This window comes from Tauraco erythrolophus, chromosome 17 (assembly GCF_009769465.1).
Source record: "Tauraco erythrolophus isolate bTauEry1 chromosome 17, bTauEry1.pri, whole genome shotgun sequence".
In the NCBI taxonomy this organism is placed as follows: Eukaryota; Metazoa; Chordata; class Aves; order Musophagiformes; family Musophagidae; genus Tauraco; species Tauraco erythrolophus.
Genome location: NC_141481.1, coordinates 14,051,666 through 14,073,671, shown reverse-complemented (window position 1 = coordinate 14,073,671; position 22,006 = coordinate 14,051,666). Strand labels below are relative to the sequence as shown.

At 53.7% G+C, this 22,006-nt stretch overlaps 1 protein-coding gene across 2 annotated transcripts in view; it reads left to right on the top strand.

Moving 5' to 3' along the window:
- PKD1 (polycystin 1, transient receptor potential channel interacting) overlaps window positions 1–22,006 on the top strand; it is a 94,065-nt gene that overhangs the window by 44,132 nt on the left and 27,927 nt on the right. The window contains exons 5-16 of one of the 2 annotated variants that reach the window (XM_086622551.1): window positions 1,578–2,246; window positions 2,555–2,738; window positions 7,383–7,597; window positions 8,674–8,786; window positions 8,869–8,995; window positions 9,906–10,183; window positions 10,586–11,335; window positions 12,369–12,500; window positions 14,144–14,319; window positions 14,762–14,895; window positions 15,390–19,012; window positions 20,011–20,160. In XM_086622551.1, the coding sequence (XP_086478677.1) occupies window positions 1,578–2,246; window positions 2,555–2,738; window positions 7,383–7,597; window positions 8,674–8,786; window positions 8,869–8,995; window positions 9,906–10,183; window positions 10,586–11,335; window positions 12,369–12,500; window positions 14,144–14,319; window positions 14,762–14,895; window positions 15,390–19,012; window positions 20,011–20,160 (6,551 nt within the window). Of the gene's footprint in view, window positions 1–1,577; window positions 2,247–2,554; window positions 2,739–7,382; window positions 7,598–8,673; window positions 8,787–8,868; window positions 8,996–9,896; window positions 10,184–10,585; window positions 11,336–12,368; window positions 12,501–14,143; window positions 14,320–14,761; window positions 14,896–15,389; window positions 19,013–20,010; window positions 20,161–22,006 lie in introns of both variants that reach the window. The other variant, XM_086622550.1, reaches the window with a different exon arrangement.

Sequence of the window (22,006 nt, the reverse complement as noted above, 5' to 3'; positions counted from 1 at the left end):
CCAAGAAATTAATCCTGCCTGGATGCTGAGCTAGCTCTGAGTAAGAGGGAGAGAGAGCGAGTGGTCCCCCCGAGAGGTGTCAGGCATCTCCTTTACTGCACGACGGATGCAGTGATGAGGGCCGACGGCACCGGAGCTGGTGGGAGCCAGCCGAGCTGCCTGGGGAAGCGCAGGGCTCCCCGGAGCCAACCCCACGTGGTGGTTGCTCCGCTTTCCCCACCAGTTACCCCAACCTTGCAGCACCTTGCAGGAATTATCAAGGGGAGTAATGCCAGCACTGTTACTCTCCTTGATAATTAGTCGTTCCCCTCTTGAACTACTTTAAGTTAGTGTGGAAGTGCCAACGTGAGGCTGTCTTCTGGGTCATTCGGTGCAGTGCAGAAGGCTGGGGACAGCCTGCCAGCCACTGACCATTGGTACTGACTGGCAGGGAGCAAAGAGGTATGACTAGGCTGGTGTTAAAAAGCAGAGTAGTTCCCGTGCCGTGGTCCTCCTGGTGGGACTTTTCTTAAGAAGACTGGCTCAGCGTTTGCAGGACGGCTGTGGAGAAAGCCAGACGGTTGGATGGGTTTGATATGGGAAGATCACGCAAAGCCGGAGCTGTTGAGATGTTTGGGGGGAGATGTTGTAGCAACCAGCAGAAACAGAGGAGCAAACATGGCTCGGTTGCGTGGGCAGAGTTGGAGAGGAGGCCAGGCAGTCCCAGCTGGGCTGCGGCTGTGCTCGCGGCGGGGGCCCTGCCTGGGTGTTTGTGGCAGGGAAACGTCCCACCCCTTGCGAGCCGGCGAGGGGGAAGGAAACTCAAGGGACTGAGCTGTTGCTCTGAGGATGGGGCTGTGGTGGCTGCCACCACGGTACGTGCCAGTGTGTCCGTGCATGGATGTGCGTGTGCCCCCTGTAGCCGGTGCTGTGTCTGCATCCTTCCTACGAGCACATCCCCGTGCATCCTCCCGCCGCCCTCGGGCGCAGGCGGTGTGGGGCATTGCCTGCTTTTCCAGCACCACATTCTGCGAGGTGGGTGGGATGCTCCTGGCTCTCCCCGAGGAGGAAGTTGGCTGCGGTGGCTGCCCACCTCCAGCGTGGGCTCAGTGGAGAGTCTGGTGCATTTCCCCCGTGCCCCCGATGTGCCCCTCTGCCCACCTGTGCTCGGTTACGGGCTCGCTGCCGGAAGCCCCAGGCAGCGCGCAGTGAAACGTGCCAAGGGACAACCTTTTCTCCTGGTCTCACTTGGTGGCTGCTCCTTTGGGCTCCTTTGAGGGTCAGACTCGGCGGCGCCATGTCCCGTGGGACTGCCAGGCTCTCCAAAGACCCCTTTTATTTGCTGATTGTTGCTGCTCCATAAATCAGTATGACTGCCTTGTTATTTCTGTCTCCGTTAATTAGCAGAAAGAGTTTGGAAATTGTTGCTGGGGGGTTAAAGACTTCCCAGGCAAGCCTCAAAAAGGAAATGCTTGGAGTAGGAGCTGCCTGGGAGAAGTCCATTCCCAGGAGCGTGGGGTGGTGTCTCTTGGAGAGTTTCACCAAGCCATGGCTTCATAGTGTCCGTTTGCAAGAGCATCTTCTGTTGTGTCCCCCAGGAGCTCAATACCTAACGTGTCTGACAAGCAACCACACAGAAGGGTCCGAACTTGTCATCCTCTTCACGTCTGTCCACCCGGGGAACCTCACCGAGGAGACCTGCGGTGCCCTCTGTTATGCTGAAGACCAGGAATACGGAGGTTTCAGCGCCCAGGGGCAGTGTTTGTGTGGTACTGCCCATGAAACAAACTCTTCCTCCAGCTGTTTGCCATTTTGCACTGAGCATTTGTCCGGGCAGGCCTGTGATGGCCCATCTCTTGTCCCCTCTCCCTTCCAGGCACAGCTGCCTGTGTCTTTCACAGGACTCCAGCCCCGGTACAGCCTACACCAGGCTGTGCTCTTCAATGTCAGTATTCCCATTGCTGTCAGCACTTTACTGTGGGAATTTGGGGACCAGACAGAGGTTCTCAACACCACTGGAAATGCAGCTGTCCATGTGTATGCCTTACCTGGGCAGTACAATGTCACTGCCACCGTCTTCGTGGGCACCAAGGTCTTATATGCGCAGGCGGAAATTGAGGTGGTGGCTTCACCCCAACAGTTAGAACTGCAGTGTCCTTCCTTGGTGAAGACGAATGAGAGTCTGGACATTCGGATCCGCAACAGAGGTGGCACTGGCCTTGCGGTGTTGTACGGTATCACCGCAGAGGCTGGAGAGCTGGGCAGAGGTAAGCAGGGCTGGCTGGGTGGGTGCTGGGCAAGGGAGGGTGGCACTGGAACCTGAGACTTCCCTTTCCATTCCTTCTGAACGAGGAGCAAGGGGTGACTCCTCTGGGCACTCATTGCTCCCCTGGCTGACCAGGCAGCGTTTTACACTGTCCTGGGCCAAGAAGATGACTGCACGGAGTGCACTTCAACAGCGAAGGGGATTTATGGGCTTCAAGAAGGACAGGATATTCCTGGAGCCTTGCTCCAGGGTTGGGATGTGTGAGCCCATAGAAAGGACATCACGCTTGTGTTCTTCTACCTCATGCAGCAGTTCACCCCATGTGTCCCCCGGATGGCTTGGTTTTCCTGGGCAATAACCACTGCTATCAGCTGGTGGTGGAGAAGGCTGAGTGGCTGGAGGCACAGCGGCACTGCCAGGAGCACGGCAACGGAGAGCTGGCTTTCGTGAGCAGCCCTGAGATCCAGAGCTTCTTGGTCGCTCATGTCATCAGGTAAGCAAGGAGAGTAAGGGCTAAGATTTCCCAGGGACAAGTCTTGTCATCTTCCCTATGGAGACAGGCTGAGAGAGTTGGGATTCTTCAGCCTGGAGGAGAGAAGGCTCCAGGGAGACCTTCCAGCAGCCTTCAGTACCTAAAGGGGCTACAAGAAAGCTGGAGAGGGGCTTTGGACAAGGGCATGTGATAGGACAAGGGGCAATGGCTTTAAACTGAAAGAGGGCAGATTTCAATGAGATATAGGGAAGAAATTATTGACTGTGAGGGTGGTGAGGCACTGGCACAGGTTGCCCAGAGCAGCTGTGGCTGCCCCATCCCTGGAAGTGTTCAAGGCCAGGTTGGATGGGGCTTTGGGCAACCTGGTGTAGTGGAGGGTGTCCCTGCCCATGGCAGGGGGGTTGGAACTGGATGATCTTAGACCCAAATCATACTGTGATTCCATGATTCTATGATTGTGTTCCTGGGGTCACATCTGCAGAGGAGTCTGGAGGGAGGGTCCTGCCAAGCCCGGCAGCAGCAGTCAGGTTGGAGAGACATGCGGGTCCAGGCTGAGTATGGGGAGATGGTAGGGGTGAGGCTGCTCAACAAAGAGGAGGAATAAGCAGAGCTTGAGCCCTTGCTGAACTTGGCTGCTTTGCTTAAAGGCTGTGGAGAGAAGAAGAGGAATGGGGCAGAAAGGCTGGAAGTCAGAACTGGGAACTGTGGGCTTGCTGCTGGTGGGTGTCTTGTACTTTACGTTCGTGCCTGTTGGTGCATCTGAAATGGTGCAGAGAGGGGCAGGGTCGGGAGCAGATGGGGCTGAGCTGAGCAGACCTTCCACCTGGGAGTCCGGCAAAACCTTCACCTTGGGCGGTGAAGAGCGTCAGGTGCTCGTGTCCCAAGGGTGTTTGGCTGCCAGGCAGGACCTGAGGATGACCTTGCAACCAGCTCCCTCTGTCAGCAGAAAGACAGCTGGATTGTCCCGTGCGTGACACCATGGCATCCAGCACAGCCCTAGCCAGCACTGCAGTCCTGCCTCCCGGCTGGGGTCCCACACCCTCCCAGACGTGGCTGCAGCCTGAAGCCCAGACCTCTTCCCCTCCTCTTTCTCCCCCTGAGAAGGAGCAGCTCTCCTCTCCGAGTGTCAGGCTCTGGCAGCATCTGTTCCACCTCAGGACTTGGGCTTTATAAACAGAGAGCACTGAAAGTGTCAGCCTTTGGTTAAATCTAAGTGCCCTTTCTGCAACCAGCTGTCTCGGGGGGGAGGAGGACCAGGAAAGCTTTCAGGGGCCTGACAGCTCTTGTCAGCGCTCCCAGATGCAGATGTTGGAGATGGCCTCTTCATAAACACGGCCCAGAAAGCCCGTGTGAAGGGAACAGCTGCTGGTGACGTGGGCTTTGAACGCTCCTGCTGAAGGTCTGACAGCCCCTTCTCCCCAAACTCGTGTCCTTGCCCTGTTCCCTTCACACTGCCATTTATCCTGAGGTTGCAAACATGTGCTCCCTGCTCCGGGGAAGAGGGGTCCGTCCCTCCCCGCGGGTTAGGGATGGGTGACTGGGTGCTCTGAGTTACCAGGCGTTGCGTGCAGGGCTTTGCATGGGCTGCAGCACGAGGAAATCACGAGACCTCAGAAGAGAATGAGCCGCCCAAGCTGTTTCCCAGCTGCTGCCCCACGTCGCTCTCCTCCCCGGCCCCCTTTATTTCTTGTATTTATTTTATTAATCCGTTCAGATAAACATGAATGAGGCAGTTCCAGGATGCGATTTCCCTGGCGATAAAAGACAAATCAAGCGAGCCGCAGGTTTTTGGAACACGCAGCCTCCAGAGTTTCTTGTGGGAAAACGACAGAAGCAGAAATCTGTTTCCCATTAGAGCTCGCAGCAGCAAGGACCGTGCTCTCCTCTCCTCTCCTCTCCTCTCCTTCGCTCCTGTCATTTGATGGCCTCCCCAGGAGCAGCGTGCACTCCGCCGGTCCCCTCCCCGCCTCCGGAAGCAGAGTGCTCCAGTCCACAGCGCTCCGGGCACCTCACTTTCCCCTCTGAGGCGGTGCAGGGAGCCCCTCTCCCCTTCCAAGCCTCTGCAGGCTTCGTTCTGCTCCTGCTGCCCCGAGCAAGGCAGCTCGGTGCTTCCTCAGAGATGCAGGGATGCTCACATCTTGCTTCAGAAGAGGGTGTCGAGAGCCCTCATGTTCCTTTCTGCAAGGCAATGGGGCAGGGGTGGGAAGCCAGCCAGCCTCTTTCTTCTCCTTCTCCTTCTCCTTCTCCTTCTCCTTCTCCTTCTCCTTCTCCTTCTCCTTCTCCTTCTCCTTCTCCTTCTCCTTCTCCTTCTCCTTCTCCTTCTCCTTCTCCTTTTCCTTTTCCTTTTCCTTCTCCTCTCCTTCTCCTTCTCCTTCTTCTCCTTCTCCTTCTCCTTCTCCTTCTCCTTCTCCTTCTCCTTCTCCTTCTCCTTCTCCTTCTCCTTCTCCTTCTTCTCCTTCTTCTCCTTCTCCTTCTTCTTCTCCTTCTCCTTCTTCTTCTTCTTCTTCTTCTCCTTCTCCTTCTTCTTCTTCTCCTCCTTCTCCTTCTCCTTCTCCTTCTTCTTCTTCTTTTTTTTGTTTGGTGACTTGCAGTTAGATCATAGCTGGAATTGAAAAAGGAAAATCTCTATGGAGTTTTACCGATGGCAGCGCACAGGCGGTTTCCTAGCCCGTTCTCCCTAATCCCCTGCCAGTGGTTCAGGAGCAGAGCACGGCGGTTATTTATTTTTTAATCGTATTTGCAATGAAAACTACTGATTCACGGAACAGTTATTTTTGTCGTCGTTTTTCAGCATGACCTCATTAATCATTTCATCTGGCGGGAGCCTGGAGGTGGAGAGACACCAGTTATCTCCCTCGTCTGCCTTTTGCAGAGCACTGGTACCACTGGCAGCACGCGGGAGCGGAGGGGCAAGGCTGCGGCGGAATGGATGGGGAGCTGCGGGAGGGAGCGCGGAGAAGGAGCTGGGGGCTTTGAGGGCACATGATGAGACTGTTCCCCCCCATATGGAACAAACACCTCGCTTTCTGCTGGGCGCGATTAGAAACAGTCGTCCAGGCTGTTTGTGGCTATGAAAGACCGCTCAGCGCTTTCCACCAGAATCTCTGCTGGGATCCAGCCAGTTTCCAGATGTGGAAGGGACATTTCATCTTCCTAAAACGATCCTGGCAGCTTCTTGTGTGTGTGGGCTCCATCTGCCTGCAGTGCTTTGGCCTCTGCTGCCGGTGGCTTGTTCTCCCGTGGCTGCTGCCTTTTGGTGGTGGTTGAGGAGCTGCTCGTCTCCCAGCAGAGATGAGCAAAAAGACCAGGAGCTCTTGTACCTGGCACCCTCCAAGGTTTCATCCTGCACTGATGCCAGTTCCACTTGTAATGGAGAATTGACTAGTGGCAAATTCCACAGGTCTGCAGAAATAAAGCAAGTTTTCTAAGAGGTGCAGCTTTTTCGGACCGTTTTGTATGACTGTACCATTCCTCTTGAGTCGTGGCTCAGAACGGGCTTGGAAGTGTCTGTGTGGGTCGTTGAAACTGCAGTGCAGGACGGCGCGCTGTGCCGAGAGGGGTCTGAGGTTCAGGTCAACCTGCTGGTGCTCCTTAGTTTGCAGATAGTCCCACTTTCCTGTATTGCAGAGGGTTTACTCCACCATGGGTGAGCTGGTCTCAGCCTTTCCAGCCCCTGCGAGTGGCCATCAGCCCACTGTGCCCGCTGGGAGGGGAGGCCAGGCGGCACGGCAGCATTAAAAAACATGGAACAGGTTGCCCAGAGAAGCTGTGGCTGCCCCATCCCTGGAAGTGTTCAAGGCCAGGTTGGATGGGGCTTTGGGCAACCTGGTGCAGTGGAAGGTGTCCCTGCCCATGGCAGGGGGGTTGGAACTGGATGATCTTGAAGGTCCCTTCCAGCCCAAACCGTTCTATGATTCTATGATACCGATATGAAGGAAGCTACCCCAGCTTGGGGAAGCAGAAGATGTGCAATTGGAGGAGGAGCTGGGAATTTCTGAAAGCAATAAAACCTCATGGTCCTCCTCTCCAGCCAGGGTCATCTCCTGCCCGTGTTTCATTACCCTCTCTGATATCTTCATGCTGTAGCAGTTGTGGCTGATATGAATCAGCGGTTACCAGCACGTCACAAGCTCTGTGGTGCCCACGGAGCCTTTAACTGGGTTCTTTTGTAACCTGGGTGAGAGGATTGGTGTTTTGGGAGTTGGAGTGACTTCAGTTGTGGGGCAGGGTCTGACTCAGCTGCACGCAGTGGTCCCTTGAGCTGCTGCCCTCTCCCAGCTCCGCTGCCCCGTGGTGGTGGTGGTGATTGTCTGGGTCCTTTTGGCTCAGCTGTCCCCCTGGTTTATCACGGGCAGGTGGCTGGCTGTAGCTCTTAGGACAGAGGTTTGGAGGGTTGGTCAAGAGCAGGATGGTGTGCTGTGAAGGAGCTGTTATTGAAGAGCCAGGTTCTGGTGGTGGAATGAATACTGAAATGCTTCAGTAACTAAAAGGCTCCGTTAAATGCAGCCTGTGACACCCAGACGAAGCTGCTGTCGTTAAGATTATTATTTTCATGGAGAACCGTGAATGGCATCTGTCCCAGACCTTCCTAATATGCATGATTTCCTGAAATCCCCCCCTTCTCTTTTTTTTTTTTTTTTGAAGGAGCCTGGATGTCTGGATTGGATTCAATGATTTTGCAAGCACTGGAGCGCAGCAAAGAGGCGAAGGATTTAATCTGGAGAGCTGTCAGAACTGGCTGCCAGGAGAACCCCATCCGTCCAACGCTGACCACTGTGTCCGGATGGGCCCAACGGGCCAGTGTAACACAGACCTGTGCATGGCCAAGCACAGCTACGTCTGCGAGTACAAGCCAAAAGGTGGGCTCTGCTCCTCTCCTGCTGCCCGCTGGCACCGTGGGCAGGCTCCTGCTCACCGCCACATGCCCAGGAAATACAGGGCTGCATGGAGGGGGTCATCCAGAGCGGCACCTGCATCAAGTGGGACTGGCAGCAACCATAGTATTCCCAACAGAGGCTCAATGGATAAACTTTCAGAAACCTGGCCTCAGCCCACGGGGTAGAATTTTGCCCACTCCAATCTTTGCCGTCAATAGAAGTAGAGAGAGGGGTGAAGCTCTGGGGCACAGCTTTGGAAATAGTTTTTCTCTCTCGTTTGAGCAGTCTGTGCTGCTGCCAGGATCTGAGGCCGTGATGCTGCCCTGGTGACCCTTACTGTCCTTCTGTGGCATCTTGTAGTTCATGAGATGTTGGGGTCTCATGACTTAAAAGACTGTAAGGCCTCGGAGATCGTTAGATGAGCTTTTATATGGGGTGTGCTGTGCAGGTTTGTGTTTGTGCAGCCTCCCAGATCTCCCAAAGTGGTGTAGGGAGTATGAAAGAGAAGCAGAAGGGACATGAAATGTGGGAGAAGATTCAGATAAGAAGGAAAAGCCATGACTAGGACAAGAGCCCATGGGCCCTGGGAGGAGGGCCAGCATCCGCTGGTTGTGCTCCGTCCCCGGAGCCTGACCTGGCTGGGAACGAGCCAGAGGTGTTTGTTGCTGGTGGAAACCAGCTGGTCTTGGCCATGTTCCCCATGAAGTCCAGGAGGACAGGGAGGATGGAGAGTGCACGAAGATTCAAAGCAAATCTTGGGGTGTCAGAAAGGAGAGGTATTTGCGGAGTTCCTAGGAGTCAAAGTTGCTGAGAGTTGCAAATGCAAACATTACTTGTGCAGGATGAGAAAGAAATCAAAACACCTGTAAGAAGAAGAAGGAAACTACAGGATTATGGCAGCTGCTTCTCCAGTAAAGCTGGAGTTACAGATTCCCGAGAGGTCCAAGCCCTGGTGCAGCTTCGCTGTGCCACGTCAGCATGCATGAGCAGGGTGGGGGGATGGCTTCAGGCTTTGCTGAGTCTCACGGGCTTTGTTCACATATCTCCTTTGTGAACAGGGGTTCTCTTAAACGCCGAAAACTTCTTTGTGGGAGACCCTGCGTTTGGCACACAGGAGGCTGTGGAAAACGTGACAGAAGATGTGCTGTCAGCTCCGTGGCAAGCACTGGAGGTAAGAAGGGTGGGTTGGTCCTGCTGCTGCAGAAGGAGCCCCAGGTGATGCAGGCAGGTCAGAGCCTTGTCTCGCTTTGCAGGTGATGGTGTTCCCCGAGCTGGCATTCGGGCATGACGGGTATTTGACTGCCCTGGAGTTTGTGACACAGGAACTGCATCAGCCCGTTCAAGTGAGGTTCCAGGTGCATAGACCAATCGATGGAGAAGGTGAGGCATCTCCTCGCAACGCTTGTGCTACTGTTAGAGCTGATGCCATCGGGGCCAAGTCATACTGGGCGAGTGTGGCCTTTTTGTGGCCCTTCTGTCTTCGAAGCAGACGCTTTGAAGCCTTAAAGGCTCAGAGATCTAGTTCTACTTTTTGAGGAGGCTGAAGTGCAAAATCTGCAGGTATGGTTGGACAGCCCAAGGTTGCCGTGGAGAAGTGGTTGTCCTGGAGAAATTCATAGAGAGAGAAACCTGTCTCAATGCGTGAAGAAAATGTGAGTGTAAGGAGCATGTGTAGAAGTGAATCAATCTTCTGAGCTATACTTTTATACTTTGGGAACATGTAACATGTCAAATGTTCTAGTTCTAGTCCATCAAGCCCCACAGGTTAACAAGGGAGAACATTTTCCTGAGCCCATTTCTTCCTGATGGATGAGATAATCTAATAAGCCTTTTATTCCTCGTACAACAGCTCAATAGTCACAGTTTTGACAACAATTAATTTTGCAGCAGAATGTTTGCGATAGCCGTAGGGTTGTCTGGTTACAAAGGGATGTTTTTTGATACTGAAAAGCTGATACTTTGACACGGAAAGATGAACTTAAGAAAAGTTGCTTGATGTGTTTTCCATGTCAAAGCCAGCGCTGCTTTCGCTTGAGCATCGATCTCTCTTAGATTGCAAATTGGTACGTTCTCACTGGAAAAGAGACTCACTTTGGTTTTAATGATCTTCGTGCCTTTGTGAAATTTTCCAGTAAAACTGGACGCTTGTCTTACGTAGCACCAGGTGCGTTGTAGTTGCAGCTTTTACTGAGTGAAGCCATCGTCAGTCAAAGTGGCAAAAAACGGTGAATTTGTAGCAAAGGAGAAGCGGTGGAGTGGTGATCTTTGCTTTCTCTCTCACTTCTTCCAGACTACCAGGAGGGAAAAAATGCTACAGAACCGTTCCACACTGCTCAGGATGATGGGAACTGGACTCTACTTGAATGTCCTCCTGGTTTCCAGTGGTGTCATTTGACTAATTTGTGTGTGTCACTAAACAACTGCTGCAACGCGACCGAGTGTGCCAACAGTTCCCTTGCCAGCAGCCCTTCCCTCGTTTCCCTCCAGCACAATGAAAGCCAGCTCAGCTATGAACTCATCGAGGAATTTCTCTTTACACTACCAGCCGGCCCTTCTTCCCAGTATCTGGTCAGTGTTTATTAGCTGCTGTAACCAGTGGGTAGGTGGGGACAGTTTTCTCTTGAGTGCTTTGGGTAAAGAAAGAATTGTTCCCAATTTGTGGATGGAGATATCCATGATGTCCCTTCAGTAACTTGTCGCAGTAGCACAGTTGGTCCAAAGGCTGTGCAGACCTCCTGGGCTTACACAGTGGAGACAGAGCATAAAGCTGACTCCTGTGTTCACACGTTTGATTCAGAGCAGCCAAGGGGAGCGGAGTGGTGCAATGTCTCCCCGTGCTGTGCTTGGATCTGCAGCTTTTCTGTTGGATTCCACCTGGCAGTAAATCCATCTGTCCTGCCCAGGCAAGAGTTGGGTGCTGAGTGCTCCTAAGTCAAGGCATTAATCCAAAAATGTCTCCTCTCTCTGCAGGTCACCTTCAGAAAAGAAAATATTTTTGTCAAGGCCGAGGACATCTTCAGCATCCAGCACAACGCAGGCGCGGGCTTACTCCTCCAGTGCCAGCCAAGTGCCACATCCCCTTACAGAACCAACGTCTTAAGCATGAACTCTTCAGAGTGGGCACTTGGCCTGTCCGACGGCTCCATCGGTGCCACCTGGATCAACAACACCGTTTGCTCTCTCCGGGTTCGCTACGCCGAGGAGCAGCTGGTCCCGGTGATCAGCCCCCACAACGCAGGGCTGGAGCATCCAGGTCGCTACACGGTCAGAGCCAGCGTGGACAACGGGGTCTTCAGTGCCAATCTGTCGTGCAGTTTCTGGGTGACTTCCCGGGTGTCAGGCCTGCGTGTCATCCACCCTGCTCCTCAAGGCGGTCGGGTCTACCTCCCGTCCAACCGCACCACCCTCGTCGTCAAACTCTCCTCGGGGGTGAACGCGACAGCGGGCTGGCTGGGAGACAACCACACCGTCCCCTTCGAGGGGTCCTGCCCGGCGGCTGTCGCGTCGCTGGTGTCGGACTGTGCCAGGGAGACCAACGACACCTGGTTTGCCGTGGTCAGCCTGAGCGGCCTCAGGGAGGGCATCAGCACCCACGTGCTGGTTGCGGAGAACGCCGTGAGCTCCCAGAACATCACCGTCACCGTGAAAGTGGAGGAGCCCATCCGCGGGCTGCGGGCCACCCCTGACCCCGAGAGCAGGGTCCTGCTGAACACACGAGTGGTGAGTGATGATGACTGCTGCTTTCCATTCCTCGGCGGCGTTTCCAGCCTTCACTGCCGAGGGGGTGGGTTTGGCTCCGGAGGACGGCTGGGGCTCCGCTCCGTGCGGACACGGGCGCACGGCAGAAGGCACTGGGGCTCTCCTGCTGCAAGGCAGCTCAGCTGCACGTCCGCTGTAATTCCCTCAGAGGTGAGGCAGCACCTCCTGCAATGGGGGATACTGGCTTTCCAGTTGCACGGAAAAGCGGAGGCGTTCTGAAAGGCCAGGATTTACCTTCTTTGGACTTGTGGAGGTAGTTATTCCTTTAGGTGTTTAGGTTTGCTCTGCTAAATCCTTACACCAGCTGGCTGAAGCTATAAGAATGTTTCTTCCGTCCATCCAAGTCCTGGAGTTACTCTGGTGTTTGCAGTTGTTATTTTTTCCCAAAATTCCCTGTCCCCAGAGCTGCAGCCAGGCCCTAGGGGATTCGATAACTGCCCACTGGTGTCTGGGAGATGCTCTCTTCAACCTCTGGCACAGAACCCTGTGCCTGCAACGCCTCTTGGTCTCACCCTTCCTGGCTGCCACGGTCTGCTCAGGAGGCACTGGAGGAGCGAGGAGGGAGCCTGCCCATCCCAGTGCCCATCCACCAGTGCAGCCTTTGGCTTGGGTACCATCGATGGAGGAGGGTCAGGGACTCAGCTTCCAGGTGCAGCTACAGCCAAGTTGTTTCCTCAAACATACCGGGAAGTTTTTTGGCCAGCCAGCCAGAGCTGACCACAAGAGCGGAGCACGAGGGGGTGGGAGCAGGCACTACGGGTTCTGCTCCCAGCTCTGCTGCCGGTTTATGGAGCCAGGGTCTGTGTTTGTCTGTCAGCAGCAAAGCCCCAGATGATCTTGCACCTCTGTGTCGTGCTCTGAGAGCGCTGTCTGACCGGTGTGCGATGCCTCCCAGTCTGGCTCTGCTCCCTCTCCAGTTGAGCTGGAGATCTCCTGGGAAGTGCTGTGCGTGCTTTTCTCTTGCGCTAGTATAAAATGTCCTCATGCCTTTCAGAGCTACGTCCCTGTGATGGAAGCTGGGTCAGATGTGACTTTCCGATGGACAGTAGATGATAAGCCATCTTTCACTTTTTACAATGTTGTCTTCAACGTTATCTACCAAAGCCCAGCTGTGTACAAGCTTTCGGTAAGCCAAGGCCTTTCCCCTGAAACCATTTCAATCTTGGGTTTCCGTTTCATCCCACAAACGAAGCAGGAAGAGCAGCAGCAGGGAGAGGAGAAGGCAGAGTTGAGTCGAGGAGGTTTTCACTGTGCTCCTGGCGAGCTCATCTGCTGCTTCTCACTGAGCTGCTCTTGCAAATGCAAATAGTAAGTTTCTCCCTATTCTTCCATTACTTCGCTGTCTTCCTCGTCTTCGCTTTCTCCTCTTTTCCCCATGTTCTCCCTTCTGTTTGTGGAGTGTGTGTCCTCACTCCTCCCCAGCAGGAGCGAGGCAGGGAGCCCCGCTGCAGGGTGCCAGCCGCTGCTTTGGTGGGCAGGAGATGGGGGTTCAGAACCAGGCAGGGGCAGGATGCGAACGTAAGGCTTTCATAGCCAGGGCAGAGCTTCTGCCACAAGCTCTCCTGGTCTCTGTCCTGTTCTCTCTCTACTGGTGCAGCCAACACGGGCTGTTGTCGTGACCTTGGAAGAAGGATAGAGCGGAGAGTCTGGACAGAGGGCGGGATCTGTTGTGGAACAGGAGTTTATCTCTGGCCAGAGCATCGTGCTGGATTGTGCCCTGTACTGCCACGTGGAGTCCTGCTCTGGCTCCAAGCTGCCTGATCCATTTGCAGGGCATCTGCTGGCTTCCTGAGGAGACACCAGCCCTTGCTCTGAGGACGCACTCACGCTGATTTGCTCGGTGCAGCACTGTGCTGGGTAGCACTAATCTGCTGCGTGAAGCACTGTGCTGACAAGCCTGGATCGCTTCTGCTTCCAGAGTTGACAAAGTGGCATTAGCCTGGGGGCTGCTGGGTTCGGTGTAACAGGTCCACAGAACCCTAGACACAAACTTCTTTTATCTGTTGGGGTGGGAGGGCTCTATTCAACTGGGTTTGAAGGATCCCTTCTGTCAGCAGCTCAGCTCTCCCACAGAGCAGGTGACAAGATGCTCCGTCATTAGGTGCCATGCCAGTGTCACATGCCTAGATAGTCTTGAGGATCCTGCTCTCCTCCTGTCGTGTCTCTTCAGTCTCTTGCCTGTCCATTCCCCCTTTCCCTCTTCTGCCCAGCTTCGCTCTCCCTCTCTGTGCCCGCTACGCTCAGGATGCTGGAGCTGCGCTTGGCATGCTTGGGTGTATGAGTCTCTGCCATCCCCACTCTCTGTGCTTGGAGCCACTCATCTGCCACTGTCCTAAAGAAACTGGGTGGCTCTTGCCACCAAGCAGCAAGTGCCTGGGCTCAGCAGCTGGAGACAGCGTGCAGGGCACATCGGAGCAGGCAAAAAGGTAACTGGCAAGTTCAGAGCCAGAAGAGTCTGAGGATGAGGAGCTCTTCTCCTCGTCCTCTTGCTGTAGAACCAGTCCTTCCTTGGGCTGACTTTAGTGATGGAGATGTGGTGGTTCCAGCAAGAGGTGGCTTTACCAGGTAGGTGACCTTCTAGTCTATGCTGCTTTCCGGTGCCATTCAGGCTGTTGCCTCTGCCTCCCTGTTCCACAGGAGACTCTTCTCTGGCCTAACCTGCTCGCCTGCCTGGTGGGACCTCTTTAGCACAGTGAAGCCCCACTCTTGGGAGAGGGCAGCATGGCAAGGTGATCCCAAATGCATTCTTTATCCCACTGTCCTTCCCAGCTCACCGCCTCCAACCACGTCAGTAACTTTACGGTCAATTACAATGTCACGGTGGAGATGATGAATAAGATGAAGAACCTGACTGTGTTGGGTGTCCTGCCGGTCCTCCCGCAGAACAGCACCGTGGAGCTTATGGCAAGAGTTCAGGTTGATTCCGCTGTGGATGCTATGTTCCTGTGAGTCCTTTGCAAGTTGCCCAAACTTAGGATCTTGCTATGCTTCCCAGCCTTGCCTGCACTTTCTCTTCGCAGGGCCAGCTGATGGCAAATGGCCCGTTCTCACCTGCTCTCTGGTTAATTTAGAATCTCTGCCAATGTGGTTGGGTCACACTGGCTGGGACCTGCAGTTCAGGCTGAAATCCTTTTCCTTTAAAGGATTGCCACATTGCCTTAATATTGGGTTCCTCCTCTTCTTACCAGTGCTGTACTCCTCTCACAGCAACAGTTCTGCAGCATTGGGCTCAGCTACCGCTTTGATACTTGGCATTATGCTTCCTATGGTTTTTCTGGAGACCTCAGCCCTGAGCCTCAGAGACAGCCCTAGGCCAGGCCAGGGTTCCTCTGGGATTTCCATGATTCTCCTGTTGTGCAGTGTAACGTGGTTTGCGTGTTTCTCCAGGTGGGATTTTGGAGATGGTGTCCAGGAGACATACCTGTTCAAACCTCCCTACAACAAATCTTTCCGTGTTCCTGATCCCAGCGTCCATGAGGTTGTCGTTGAGCACAATGTTTCACACGTCTATCAAGACCCAGGTATGCTCAGGATGGTTCTTTGGGGAAGAAGAGGCTCAGACGTTTCTGGAGCAGGGGGGTTACAGGCACCTTCCAATAAAATGACTTGAAAGTCATTACCTCGTTCCTGAGCGAACAGCCCGAGTGACTGGAAGTCTCCAGCCATTGCCATCCTCTGTAACCCTGTTCCCAGGAGAAGTCTTTCCACACTGTAAGAAGCAGATCCACCACTCACAGGCCACTTTTTTGGGCAGATAGACGAGTGGCAGGCGAGCTCCATGCTGATGGGAGGGGGTAGGGAGCAGGAAGGGGTCTGTTTTGTGAGCCAACAGAAAGAAAATCTTTTCTCTGTCTGTCAAACTGGCTTCTTGCTTGGTGTTTGGTCCTCTCATGCATGGCCTGGTTGTGATTCCTGTTTGTCCTGGACCGGAGGAGGAAAGTTCCTCCAGCACCAAGGAACCTGTTGCATAAACGTGTCCTCATGACTGGTCTTCTTCTGCTCCCTTCCTGTGCAGGTGAATATGCACTGGTGGTTCTGGTGTCAAACCAGTTTGAGAACCTCACCCACTTGGTCCCGGTTCATGTCCACAGTTACCTGATTGATGTGAAGATGGAAGCAGAGGAGGATGTTTTAGTTGTTAGCCGGCCGGTCACCTTCAGAGCCGATCCTCTGCCGTCTCCTTACGGCGTCGTGTACACCTGGGACTTCGGGGACGGGTCCTCCCTGTTCACAGAGAGCCGGTCTGCAGTGACGTACAGCTACCCCAGAAGAGGGGTGTACAACATCACCGTGACGGCGAACAACACCATCAGCAGCGTGGAGACAGTTGAGTGCTACCAAGTGTTTGAGGAGATAAGTGGGCTCCGTGTTTCTGCAGGTGAGGCAGCAGAGCTGGGAGCATCCGTGACCCTGAACGCTTCCGTGCAGACGGGGGACAGCATCACCTGGATATTCGATATGGGGGACGGGACGGTGCTGAGGAGTCAGGTGCCAGTGGTAGAACACGTGTACATAAAGGACATCAACTGCACCGTGAACGTGACAGCTGTGAATCCTGTGAACTCCGTCTCCCAAACCGTGCCTGTTCGGATATTTGTCCTGGAAGTACTCAAAATAGAACCTGCTTCGTGCATCCTTGAGCACCCGGATGTGCAGCTCACTGCGTACGTGACGGGGAATCCTGGTGAATACATCTTCGATTGGACTTTCGGAGACGGCTCGTCCAACGTCACCATCAGTGGGAACCCTGTGGTGATGCACAACTTCACTCGAAGTGGGACGTTCCCCCTCTCCCTGACTCTCTCCAGCAGGTTTAACAAGGCTCACTATTTCACCAGCGTCTGTGTGGAGCCAGAGATAGTCAATGTCACCCTTCTCCCTTCCAAGCAGTTTGTGAGGCTTGGTGACGAGAGCAGCTTCCAGGTCAGTGCTGTCCCTCTCTACCAGTACCGCTACCGCTGGGATTTCGGGAACAATGAGTCCACTAGATCGAGTGGGACTGAAGTGACCTACACCTACAAGAACACAGGGGTCTTCCTGGTCACGGTGACCGTCTCCAACAATGTCTCTTTCAACAATGACACAGCGTTCGTGGAAGTCCAGGAACCAGTTGGGGTAGCAAAGATTGAATACAACGGGACAGACGTTTTGGAGCTGAACCAGGTCTACCTGTTCTCTGCCAGCATGAATGGAACCAAAGTGAGTTACTGTTGGGACTTTGGAGATGGCACTACCCAGCCTGGCCAAATCGCTACCCACTCCTACAACACCACGGGCCATTACACTATCAGTGTGATGGGCCAGAACGATGTGAGCTCTAACGAGACCATCATCGACGTCACAGTGAAACGCCGGCTCCATGGGCTGACCATCAATGCCAGCAGGACAGTGGTGCCATTAAATGGTTCGGTGAGTTTTGTAGCCACGCTTGTAGCTGGCACTGCCATCCGCTACTCATGGATCCTCTGTGACCGCTGCACTCCTATCCAAGGCTCCTCCACGATTTCCTACACGTTCCGGTCCGTGGGCACGTTCAATGTCATTGTGACAGCAGAGAACAAGATCAGCTCGTTGCAGGACAGCATCTACGTCTACGTCCTGGAGCAGATTGAGGGCCTGCAGGCGGTTAGCAGTGACCTGGTGGAGGACGTCTATTTCCCAACTAACAAAACACTCCATTTGCAGGCAGTGGTGAGAGAGGGAACAAACATCTCCTACAGCTGGGTGGCCCAAAGGGATGGCAATGCTGTGCAGACCTTCACTGGGAAAACCTTCTCCTTGAGCGTCCTAGAAGCTGGAAACTACACTGTCTACCTGAAAGCCACGAATATGCTGGGATGCGCAACTGCTAACAGGACACTGGAGTTCATTGAAAGCATTGGTCTTTTAAAGCCCTATGCCTTCCCCAACCCGGTCGCTATTAATGCCTCTGTTAACATAAGTGCCACCATAACCAGTGGCACTGGCATCATGTATGTTTGGTACCTAGAGGATGGCTTCTCGCCAGTTACCTCTGAACCCTTTATTATGCACTCCTTCCAAAGCCCCGGCGTGACAGAGGTCGTCATTGGAGCAGAAAACAAGCTGGATTCAACCAATGCAACTATCTACATCTGTGTAGAGGAGGTCATAGAGGGGCTGAGTATAGGGACTGCAGAACTGGACTGTAGGTATGTCTCATCAGGCTCCACGGTGGTCTTTGAGGGGGAGCTGCAGAAAGGGACTGAAGTGACATGGCTTTGGGAGGTGCCAAATGGCACGTTGACTGGCCAGTCCGTGGCGGTCATGTTCCCCACAGCAGGGTTTTACACAGTCCATCTGAATGCTTCGAATGACATCAGCTGGGCTCTGGCCAGCAGGAACATCTCAGTGCTGGACAGGATTCAAGGACTAGAAGTTCTTGCCAGCAAGAAGGTGGTGGAGCCAGGGGAACAGGTCACCTTTGTGATCAGGATGCTCTCAGGTACCTCTGTGAGTTACTTGGTGAGCATAAGTGGGGACTACTCTGTGGTGCTCAACGGGTCCAGGTACACGCACGAGTTCACCAAGAGCGGCGATTACTTGGTGACCGTGACAGTGCAGAACCAAATCAGCATTGCGCACGCCCAGGTGCTCATCTCAGTCCTGGAGGCCATCCGTGATGTCAGGCTCCTGAACTGCTGTGAGGAAGGCATTCCCACGGGCACGGAGAAGAGCTTCAGTGCCCAGGTGGGGAGCGGTTCCCGTGTGTCGTTCTCCTGGCAGTTCTCCCTGTGGAAAGAGGAGGGCCGATCTGTGGTCACTGTGACTGGAGAGAGTGTTTCCTACACTCCAGAAGCTGCAGGGCTGCTCGAGATTCACCTCAATGCCTTCAATGACTTGGGAGGTGTCAATATCACCAGAACCATCCAGGTCCAAGACCCGATAGTCCAAGTCTCCCTCACTGCCTCCAATGCCTTTGTCAACAGGACAGCACTGTTTGAAGCAGCAGTGGTGCCCAGCAGCAGGAGCGTTGAGTTCTTGTGGACTTTTGGAGATGGCTCTTCCACTCAAATGACCAGGGTTGGAGTGGCCAACTATTCTTACCTGAGCCCTGGGGATTACCTGGTGGAGGTGAATGCCACCAATCTCATCAGCTTCTTCATAGCCCACCTCACTGTCACTGTCAAAGTCCTGGAGTGTGAGGAGCCAGAGGTAGAGTTGGCCTTGCCCCCTCAAGTAGTCATGAAGAGGTCCCAGAGGAACTACTTAGAGGCACAGATCGACCTCCGAGGGTGCATCAAGTACCAGACGGAGCACCTGTGGGAGATCTACCGGGCACCCAGCTGCACGAACTTGGATGACTCCAGCAGGATCCGCCTGCCGAACGTTGATGTGAACAGGCCCCAGCTAGTTATACCGAAGCTTGCCCTGGAAGTTGGGAACTATTGCTTCATCTTTATTGTGTCCTTCGGAGATACCCCACTGTCCAAAAGCATCTTTGCCAATGTAACTGTGATACCGAGTAAGCTGGTCCCAATCATCGATGGGGGGTCATACCGTGTGTGGTCCAACACTCAGGACTTAATCTTGGACGGGGAGAAATCCTATGACCCGAACTTGGATGATGGTGAACAGACTCCGTTGTTATACGATTGGTCTTGTACGTTCTCCTCCAAGGTAAGAGCAGTTTTGCACAGCCAGAGAGGGTGATCGTTTGGGAGCTCCGACTGCAGCGCGTCAGCTCCACCACAAACATATGTCTGGGCTGACGTGTTGAGGGACGCTTTTGTGAGCATCCTGCACAAAGCTGCTCCGGAAGGAGGGTTACAAAGCTTTCCCAATTCCCAGCTCGGGGCGACAGTAGGAAAGTGGCTGTGCAGAGCTGTGCAGCGCAGCCCGGTGCGATCCGGGGCAGCGCAGCATCCCGGGGCACGGCAGAAGTGTTGGCCCTGGAAGCTGACGTGTTCCTCGTGCTCCTTCCCTTGGACTTGGCCTCTGGTTCACAGTTCCAGGGCAGCTGCTTCCGTAAGCCGCAGGCGTTACGGAGCTGCTGGTGGCCGCCCAGGGGCTGGGGGCTCTGATCCCTCTCCCGTTGGCAGTTCAATGTCTCTGATTCAAGCAGGGGCCAAAGTTAGACTTGGGGGGAGTCAAGTGACCACAAGTCATGGTCACTTTGGTCACAGGCAGGTCACTGTCCTCACACGCTGAAGTGAGGACACAAGGGAGAGCCGCCCTTCGAGTTCTTGTGGGAGATCCACCTCAGGAGCAGTTATTGATTAAACGAGGGGTTTTTTTTGCCTCTAAAAAGTCACTGTTTTTTATCTTTACCTCAAAATAGATGTGGAGTGTGGGTGGATTAGACCTCTGAGTTTAACGTGAGCTTTTTGTGCTGTTTGGCAATGTTTACAAGCTGTTTAATGAAGAATTAATTGCTATAAAATAAGAATTTGAAGCTCAGATGAAATACAGGAGTATTGCAAGTGCTGTGTACTAACCTGGAGAACAGGATAAGGCTTTACTGTCCGCACAGCGCCCCGTTTCTCCCACCCCAGCGGTGGCGTTGCACAGTGACATCTGTAGCAGTGACTTTGTGTGGACCTGCATGTTTTGGCTGTGGACTAACCCGATGTGCACCCGTACCAAGGAGGGTTTGAAAGTTCTTTTCTCCTTGCAAGCAGAGCTCGGCTGCAGGGTGCTCTCTGAATTTCAGTGCCAAGGAAGGAATTGTCACAATTTCCAAAGCTGTATTAGAAGCAGATGTGGAGTATACGTTTGACCTCACCGTCAGGAAGGAGGGCATGAGCCCCGAGGCAACGAATCAAACCGTACGTACCACACACAACCATCACCTTCTGTCCTTGTGTGCCTGTTGCTGGACACGGCTGTGCTGGATGTCCGCGGCCCTTTTCGTAGGAATTTTCTAGAGGAGAGCGCTGCTGGCTCAGGACTGTGTCCAGCCAGAGGTGACTCCCCAGACTGCGTCCCCTGGCCCCATCCGAGAGCCAGGACCAGTTCAGCCAGGGGTGTGGAAGCCACCACCTGCACCAGCCAGCACATGAAAGCAGGGCAGACAGATTTTAGGGCATTGCTGCAGCTCCATAGTCATAGAATCATAGAATGGTTTGGGTTGGAAGGGACCTCAGAGATCATCTCGTTCCAACTCCCCCTGCCATGGGCAGGGACACCCTCCACTACACCAGGTTGCTCAAAGCCCCATCCAACCTGGCCTTGAACACTTCCAGGGATGGGGCAGCCACAACTTCTCTGGGCAACCTGTGCCAGTGCTTCACCACCCCCAGTGTAAATAATCCATCTCATCCAGGTCATTGGCAGGAACAGATATTGGTATTTCTGTGATATATTGGTCTTATGCTGCCTTGGGCAGCGCTTTTTGCTTGTCCTGCCAAGTTCTTTTAGTCTCTTCCTTCCTTTTGACCTCGCGTTGGTCCCTCTCTGCGCGGAGGCTGCGTTAGTGACCCAGCCCTGGGCGGTACTGGCGCCAGTTCCTGGAACTGGAAGATCCGACCACGGATCTGCCATAGGAGAGCAGCAAAGAAGCCCGTGGTCGGCAGCTCTTCCACCACTGCCTGCAGTCCTGGGCTCTTCACGTGTCACAGCACCAGGCTCTGCCCTGATTTTTGCCCAGAGAGAGCTTCCTGAGAGCCGGTGTTTAATTTTGCTGTCAACAGTTCCTCTCTTCTCTGTTTCTGAATTTTTCGAAGGGAGGATTTTTTTAAGTGCATGTTGTTTATGTCAAATTAAGCCCAAGGCTGAATGCATCCGCAGTCCGACAGCAGTTATGGTTTATGTCAGAAACATTCATCGTGGTGCGTTTGGCAATTAGAGATATAGTTAGTCCGAAAGTGGAAACTCTTACTGCCTGGGTTTTAAACCAAAACTGGAGGATAAAAGGAGAAAAATTAAATTGATAGTCTTTCAAGGACATTCCGTACTATCTGGTTTCCATGCATGAGCTCAAAACAATGATTCCAGTGTCGCAGGAAATTTGCAAATACTGTAGGAATGAATGAAGCTTCAATGCGCTCCGGCTTAGTGCTGTGGAATATTTACCCTCTGTTAAAAATCTGCCATATTAAACAATGGCTTCATTACTGTCTGTCTTCCAGTTCAGAATATCCGTTGTGCCAGGGCAGAGGGCTCTGTCGAGTGCTGGACAGCCCCGTTTCCTGGGGGATTAGAGGAATTCAGACAGGGCAGAGGGGTCAGAGCTCAATAGCTGTTGTGTCTGAGCCACGGTACTTGTAAAGCTCTCCCCTCTCCGCGTGCTTTGCCGGGGAGGTGTGCGAGACGTCTTGAGATGGGAGCTAAAAGCCTGGAACAACGTGCCGCTCTGGAAAAGGTGGATCTTCCACGCTGGAGGTTGAAAGGCGTCTTCTGGGCAGCAGGAGCTGTGTTTTCTGGCAGGTGCTCACCAGATGTTTGGTCTGTGCTGTGGTGGATGCTTTCCTCCTCCCAGTTAGACTTCTCTTCTTTCCCAGTCTCTAACACAGGTCCCGTTTTTAGGGCACTACAGAGAAGTGCTTCGGTCAGCATCATCCCCCCCCAGCAGCACAAGCGGGACTTGCTGGGAATTCAACACAGGGCGTCAGGGGGACGTTTCGCAAGTGATTTATGTTCTTAAAAAGTGTAAATAAAGTAAATTCAGAATGA